At 44.0% G+C, this 8,494-nt stretch overlaps 1 protein-coding gene across 3 annotated transcripts in view; it reads right to left on the reverse strand.

Moving 5' to 3' along the window:
• WDR11 (WD repeat domain 11) overlaps positions 1-6,052 on the reverse strand; it is a 50,995-nt gene extending 44,943 nt beyond the window's left edge. For all 3 annotated transcript variants that reach the window (XM_010564673.1, XM_010564671.1, XM_010564672.1), the window contains exons 1-2: positions 5,918-6,052; positions 4,780-4,891 (exon numbers count right to left, since the gene is read on the reverse strand). In XM_010564673.1, coding sequence (XP_010562975.1) covers positions 4,780-4,891; positions 5,918-6,003 — 198 coding nt within the window. In that variant the 5' untranslated portion in view covers positions 6,004-6,052. The remainder of the gene's footprint in view (positions 1-4,779; positions 4,892-5,917) is intronic.
• Between the last annotated feature and the right edge of the window lie 2,442 nt (positions 6,053-8,494).

Here is an 8,494-nt window from a genome sequence, read left to right on the forward strand (position 1 = left end):
GCCATCGAATCCACACAGTCCAATAAACATGGTTGTCCCTTTCCTCCACCTGGCTGGAGGCAGGGTCCCTCTAATTCTGGTCAGAGTATCCATTACCCACTTGTAAAATCAACTTACAAGTCCCTTCAAGAGGATCAGAAATAAGATCAGCCCTTCTACTCTGTTTGGACACTGGAGTGGCATTTTTCCTGGAAGAATCCCCTTTTGTGGTTATTTTTTCCTCACAACTCACGTACCCATGCATCTAGGACTGAGGTAGGTTTTCCATCCCACTTCCTCACATCCTCTCTGTGGTCACACAAAACCACAGGGCACCTCGTGGTGTGTACTTTCTATATTCTCTCTCTTGGGCAGAGGAACACTCACTCCTAATAGCTGAGATCCGTACAGGTGAGGAGCAGGACATATTCTCTTTGAATTGCTGGAAAACCCAGGACAGCTTCTCCACAGCCGAGATGCAGGCTCGTAGGGAGGAAGAGAGGTTTTCGTCATACTGCTGGAGTTGGCGAGCCATTTCATCCACCGTTGGTGCCTCTTCATCTTTCCAGGTTAGTACTGCCAATGGGTTGGCATACGACGATATTGCGCTCCGTACAAACTTCCACCACGTGCGTCATGTGCATTGGACTTCGTCTGGACCTCTGGGTAATTGTGCATTGTCCAGGTCATAATAAATCATGTCTAGCATGGCTAATTCCCTCAGGTACTGGATACCTCTTTCCATAGTGGTCCACTTGCCTGGTTGACATGGAACATCTTCCTTGAAGGGGTACCTTTACTTCACGCTTGACAGGAGTCACCTCCAGAGGCTAGATGAGGGCTTGTGTCCCTTTTCCAATTGCCTTGTCAATGCCACCTTCCCTAGAAAGCGATCCCAGCTGCTTGGCTTCCCTACCCTCTAATTCCAGGCTACTAGCCCCATTGTCCCAGCATCGGAGCAGACAGGTGATAACCTGCTCACCTGGACAATGGCTGAAATGTTTTTACATATCCCACAACTCACTCAGGGATAGGGATGAGGCGATTACCTCTGGTTCCGCCTCTTCCTCCTGTTCTCGTGATGACCCTGGTTCATCTTCATCCCTCACTAAGTGAACTGATTTTTTTGTATATTTCTTCTTCTATATGGGGGCAACTGATACTGGTAGGGGTTGGTTCTCTGGTTCAGCTGTAGTGCCTGTTGCTGGGGCTGGAGTGGCCGCAGTGCCTGTCATTTTGTTGTCAGATCCAGAGACCTTCTCTTCCTCTTGAGGGTACTGAACAGCGTTGAACAAGGCTTGGTAAGCATGGGCCAGGCCCCAGCACATTGCAGTGATTTGTGTCTCCCTGGAATTGTCAGGGTGACATCATACTTTTTCCAAATGTTCCACTAGCTTTTCAGGATTCTGCACTTGTTCAAGGGTGAAGTTCCAAAATGCTGGAGGTGCCCACCACCCTAGGCATTTGTCCATACTATCCCACACACCCTGCCTCAGGAAAGATCTCTGGGCGATATTCTTAAATAGTTGTTTAACCCTAAACAAGACCTGAACCACATTCAGAAGCATGCTAGTGCCTAGCAATAGGATCATGCCAGCTTCAACATCCCAAGGATACTCAAAATTTTCAAAATTCTCAGACGCTACTGTAATTAGCCTGGAGGAGAAGGGGAAGGGGAAGAAAGGTGTTTCACCCAAAGATTGGCGCTCTGAGGAGAAAAGGAAAAGGGTGTAATTATTAATAGTTTCCCACAGATGGCTCCCGAAGTATACATTAGATAACAATGCTGAGTACAAATACCGGATTAGTCCCACAACCGATAATTTTATCATACCATATCATACCATAACAGTGTTACACTGTACATCAAAGCAAAAACCTTAATCCACCTCCCACAGATGATAAGCAGCAGCACAGGGACTATATACAGCAAGTGAGGTGATACTTAACTCTAAAAATGAGTGCCACAACTCTAAGAGCCAATAAATGCAACATCGTGACCAGCCAGTGACTATTAAACTAACATAATGAATGCTTGTAACAAATTTGTTTTAACACGCTCTGGTCAGATCTGTTATCTCAACCCTTCGTGCCCCACGTTGGGTGCCAAAAAGGACTGTCATGCTTTAACCCCAGCCAGCAACTAAGTACCATGCAGCTGCTCACTCACTCCTCCCACCCAGTGGGATGGGGGAGAGAATCAGAGAAAAAAAAAGTAGAACTCATGGGTCAAGATAAAGACAGTGTAACAGGACAGAAAGGAAGAAAATAATAAAAATTATAATAATAATGAAATTACAATAATAATAAAAGGACTGGAATAGACAAAACAAGTGATACACAATGCAATTGCTCACCACTCACTGACCTATACCCAGTTAGTTCCCGAGCACCGATTGCCCACAGACCAACCACCCCCAGTTTATATACTGGGCATGATGTCACATGGTATGGAATATCCCTTTGGCCAGTTTGGGTCAGCTGTCCTGGCTGTGTCCCCTCCCAACTTCTTGTGCCCCTCCAGCCTTTCTGCTGGCTGGGCATCAGAAGCTGAAAAATCCTTGCCTTAGTCTAAATACTACTTAGCAATAACTGAAAACATCAGGGTGTTATCAACATTCTTCTCATACTAAATCCAAAACATAACACTATACCAGCTACTAGAAAGAAAATTAACTCTATCCCAGCTGAAACCAGGACAAATGTCTACTTCTTAAAGCAGAACAGAACTTCTCTTCATTTTTCCTCCTCATAAATTTGCCATTTTCTTACAGTCTATTTCTGTTAATAAAGCACCAGATAGTGATTTTGAAAAATTATCTTATAGATTACATAAAAACTATTTGGATTTCAGCATTTGGTTTCCTATTGAAATAATGTTACTTCTCAAAGCTAGCGAATGTAACTGAAGCACACTGAAATGCTATCACTAGATAGATCAAAAACTAATTTTGCTACAACTTATTATCTAACCTAAGTGGAAATTTTAAAGCAGAGTCATCATTATAGCTGCTACCTCTGTACCACTTACTTTTCTATTTTTTTTACACAATTATAGACATTGGAATTGATTTGTTCATTTTAAAGGGTTGCCTGAAGACAGCTGAGGCTAAGGATAAGCTTACCCAAACAAATCGCCAAAAGGAAAGCAAAGGTATTGATTAACGGAGTGCCACTTGCTCCGTGGTTGCTGTTGTGTACATACCTTTGCTCTGAGATAACAGAAATAACCTCTCCTTATTGAGAGTCAGGTAAATTGCCTCACATTTGTCCCCAGAGAGATTATTCATATCAGCAGCACAAGCTCTAAGCTGACAGCAATGTCTGGGCAACTCTGACAATCCTCAAAATTCAGTGAAAAATTTGGGCAAGTATACAAACATGCTGGAAGAAATCAGTTATCGGTCCTTTGTGACATTTTAGCATTATTTTTAAACATGTCACAGCACACAAGTCTCAAAAAATGACATAAAGTGTGTATTTTGAAATCTAACCCTTCTACCTTCCTTTTTGCCAGTCAGTTTCAAAATTCTCTCTAATCAAGCAAAACTAATTCCTAAACCTTATGACCATTTTTAAATGCTACAGTATCATTATCTATATGGCTCCTGGCCAAGATCTTGTATGGATCTGTAACGGTTTTGCCCTACCCAGTATTTTCACCCAGGATTTGAACAGTTTGTTTATTATTATAAAAAAGCGCACCTAATTGGACTCTGTAGCGCAGAAATACATTATACTATATAAAGATACATAAGCACCACCACCTGTGCAACTACTGAATGTACTGAAATTTTAAAACAACTCACCAAAACATTGAAGCTCTTCAGTATGCAGAAAGACATCATCAGAACATGATGTCGTAGAAGTCAGTAAATTATCAAACCCAAAGACAAAATAACTGTATTTAATTTTAAAATACCAAAGTGGCCATTTGTCATATAGTATTAGTGTATCTATATGAAGATGGCCTATTTAAAGGAAATTACACATGGGGAAAAAGTAGCGTGCAATTTCCAGAAGGCACATTTAAACTTTTTCTTTTACTACAAAAAACACCAAAATCTCCTATTTAAAAATCTGTTTTTCTTCATAAATTACTGACTGCTTTCTAATATAGCATTTGGGCTAGGGACTACCAAACATTACATCTGCCAGCCAAACATTCTGCTAAACCTTGACTGAATCAGTCATTCTCCACAGTCAAAGAAATGATGTATCAAAGAAATACATCCTGTTCCAGACTTGACCCAATGTCAAACGCTCCGCAATTTCAAGTCAAGAACCTTCAAAGGAAAGTACAGCTACCCTACACTTAAGCTTAAATTTTAGCCATTTTTTATCACTAAAATAAATGTTTGGGTTTGTCTGCTGTTGTTCCTTTTCTATAGATAGGAACAGAAGTAAAAACTTAAAAGTAACTTTCTAGTCGAATGGTATACTGGTTACCCCCACAACAGGAAAGATCAGCAAGAGATTCATCTGATATTTTGTAATGTTCATGTGAAATTCTGTCATGCTAAGAGCTTTCTTAGAAACATTTCTGTCTGTGCTCTATAACACTACCAAACGTTTCTGTATATTCCATACATTCTACAAAGGTATACATCAACCTCAGCTCAAATTCCAACACGCATGGTTTGATTTAGCTGTAAAAGAGGTCACGTAAAATATGAGTATTTTACAACACAATTTATGTGAATATCAAGTGCAATATAATGTCAAGTATTTACAGTGTTTTAGAAAAATTATATATATACCAGAATCAAGTAATATACCTTAAACACATGTACGTCTCACCTTGACAACACTAGCTTTGTGTCTTTCCAAAACCTGTAAAGTCTGAGCAGTATTGGCATCAACTATCAGCACAAGAGAATGACATCCATATGCAATCAAACCTTGCCAGCCCCTAGAAAAGCATATATCATCATCAAACAAGCAAAAAGAACAAAAAGCATTTCACATCAAGAATGAGACTTTTTTTTGGTGAGTTGAATGCATGCTACTAAACACAAACATCAAGCAGCAAAAATTATTTAATAATATAAAACTCAAAAACATTATAAAATGCCACTGCTGCACTGTCTGCTGAACCACTTGCTGATGGAACCCTAAGCCACTGCAAATCATCTCTTTGTGTCTATCTGTAAAACTCCTCTTCTGTAAATTTAAGACTTCACATAGGAATTCATGAAGAGCATTCCCAAATTTTTTATATAAGCACGCAGGTAAGCAATATATTTGCAATTGTATAATTAATTGCATCTTTTTTTTTTTTTTTAAGGGAAAAAAGGAGCGTGTGAATAATTATTACAGTAATAGTGAAAATCTGCTGAGGCTTTTCTGACTTCAGGAGAGGTTGATGCGGCCACTGATGACAATTATAAAGCTGTGGTGAACACCAAGCAAGTGGGAACAAAGGAGGAAAAACAAAGTTTCAAACTAAAAACTTCAGAGAACTGCAGCGTTTGCTGCTTTGCGAGCCAACAAACCTAAAAGCCACAGTTTTAAAAAACCAACTCGGTTCAGCTCATTTACGTTCTCTCCCTAAGATTCAGCAGTATTAGGGTAGTGCTTTACAGCACAGTTGGGTGAACTCATCGTTCAGAGCAATGAATACAAAAAACCCAACATACGTACTGGCTTTGCACATCAAGTCAGGGGAACAGACACCAGAAGAAGCTGCTCTGATCCCTGCGGCTCACTGCACCAGCAAGACCCCTGCCCAGAGAAGCCAATGCCATTGCCAGAAGGGACTGGCCCACGCTCATCGACGGCCACGGCTCCGTTCTTCCTCGAGAGCCGGGCAGCAGCAGCTCCCTGCCGAGGGAACGGCAGAGGACGAGACCCGGGGGCCGCCTCAGCCGCCCCTCAACCCTCCCCGAGCCCGCCAGACCGTCCACCGCCCCCCAGGCCCCGCGGCCCGGCCCCTCACCAGTCCGCCGCCCCCCTGTTCGGCGCGCTGAGGGCCCCCGTCAGCGTCCGCGCCGGCAGCTTGATGTTCACCGTGAAGCGCTGCATGGCCGGGCTGGGGACAGCCGGGGGCGACGCGACCCGAGCGCCGGGCAACCGCTGAACCCCCCCAGCCGCGGCCCGGCCCTGCCCAGCGCCTCACTGCGCAGGAAGCGCCGCTCCGCGGCCTGTACCGCCGGTCCGTACCGCCGGGCTCCGCCGGGGCCCCGCGGCTCGGGAAAGGCAGTTCCGGGGCCGGCCACACCCGCCGCCGCTCGGAGGAACTACGCTAGGCCGCGGCGGTCAGCCCTGACCCGGGCCGGGCTCCTCAGCGCGGAGGCTGCTCGCTTCCCGCCATCTCGGGTGTCTGGTGTCCAGCCCGGCCCGCGGTGCCTCAGGGTAAACCCTGAACAGCCACCCCGGGCCTGGGGCCACGGGTTTTTTTTCTGCCTGGGGGGCTTTAAATCACACAGCCTGGAAGGAAAAGGGGCCGCGGGGATGGCAGGGGCCCCATCTGCCTTGGCCGAAGAGCTCTGAGGAAACCTGGGCTTGTTGGGAGTCCGCGACCGGGGCGCCCGAAACGCCTCACGGCACAAAGGGCTCCCTGTCAGATCCCCGGGTGCACGGGTGCTGCAGGACCCGCCACTAGACCCAGAGAATTTCTTCCACCGCGGTCATTTCTGCTCCAGAGTCGCCTCTTCAGTAGCAAAACACAACAGGGACGACCACTGCGTTGCTCCTGCGTCGCTCAATACCAGCATAAAGCACTTACCTCGCACCACGAGGCAGCAAGTCGTACCTAAGGCAACCCAGCCGCCAACCTGGCCCCGAGCTGTCGCTCGTGCTTGGCAAAGCCACCCAGGCTGACACATCCCCATGCGAGAACACCGCACATTTGCGCTGGGGCGCACCGGGCTGCAGAGCGCTGAAACATCCACAACTTTCTCCCGTGCCGCAGCGTTGATAAGGCGGCCATAATCACGTAGCTCCAGGCACGTTACTTGACATACACGCGCTGTTGGGGGGGTTTGCTTATCTTAAAAATAGAGATGGGTAGTAACTGTTTATTTTTTCTTATTTTTCGTAGCGAAAAAGATGCCACTAGATGGCCAAAGTTGGCAAGTTTGTAATGCCAGCCACGTTTTTGTAATGCCGCAGTGTCACTTTGTCACAGAAGATGCAATAATGCTGTTCCTTTTTTTTTTTTTTTCCTTTTCTTTCTAATCACTATTGAATTTGTGCAAGTGGGAACTCAAGAAACGACCTGCAGCTGACATCTTTTCCAACTCTCTTCTAAAGAAATCTGCTCTTGAAGCACGGTACATTGCTCAATACTATTTTCAGGTCACTTTAATATTAGAACTTATTTCTCAAAACCTTCTCCTCCCAAAATCTCTCTCTTTACTCTTAATGCTGAAAAAATCACTGTTTGGAGAAGTAGAGGGCTTTTTTGTTCCTTTTTCTTTGCTACCGTTTGAGGACAACATGATCTACGCCTCCAGAGATCAATTTTGTGGGAGCCTGAGCAGCCACTAGCTTCATTAATTTAAAATATTTTTTGCTAAATCTGTGGTTTTACTCTGTGTCCTTGGACAACCTGCTGCTGCTCATGTTTTTGGAGGGTTTTGGTTGTTTGCTTTGTTTGTTGGAATGGGATTTTGTAAGAAGGGTGCTTTGGAACTTTTTTTGCACAACAGGAACAGAAGCTCTTCTTGACAGTTTTCCATCCATTTTCTTGACATTGGAAAACCAAGGGATAGATGAAAGGGTTAAAAGAAATAGATAGTTTAAGGTAGTTGAAGATAAGGACAAAGATACCAGAAGAAGGGAGACAACAGAGGAACTGAGGGCTGCATCACCAAATTGGTTGAAAAATTAAGAATCTAAGAGTGGTTTTCAGGATGAGGTAGTGGGGTGAAAATCAGGGTGCATCAGCCAGACAAATCAGAGGGATAAAGAGAAGATGAGGATGAGGCTTGTGAACAATGTTAAGGATCATTGGAAACCCTGAAAGGAATAGGAATGTTGTGAGGTGTCAGAGGGAAAGAAGAGGTGTGTACTGCATGAACTAGATGTGATTCCTGGTGTCCATCCATAGCTGCTCACCGACACAGAGACTGATGCACAGCAAATGGATGTGAACTAAAACCAGAGATGCTTTTTTTTGAGGTGGTTAACAGCATGCTCTCTTTTACATCTTATTGTTAATTTAAATCATTGCCAAGCAAGAATGCAAAATACATCAAGGGACTTTTAGTCCTCTCATTTGTCTGTAAATACAGTGATACACTTTTGACTGCTATACAAACAATAAATATCAAACTTTAAGCTGTTTAACTGCATAGACAGTAATACTCTTAAACCCACTAAAACCTCTGGGATTAGCAAATGTCCAAGATATGATACCCAGTGGGAGAGACTTCATTCCAGGCAGCTCAAACTCCAATTGTCCTCACAAAGTACATATGGAGAATGAAGTTGTGAGTGATCATAAAAACCATTTTAATAAATTAATGATTAAATAAATAATGAGAACTATGATTTTACATAGCTTTTGGCT

Source organism: Haliaeetus leucocephalus, unplaced genomic scaffold (genome assembly GCF_000737465.1).
Source record: "Haliaeetus leucocephalus isolate CR32 unplaced genomic scaffold, Haliaeetus_leucocephalus-4.0 Scaffold184, whole genome shotgun sequence".
NCBI lineage: Eukaryota > Metazoa > Chordata > Aves > Accipitriformes > Accipitridae > Haliaeetus > Haliaeetus leucocephalus.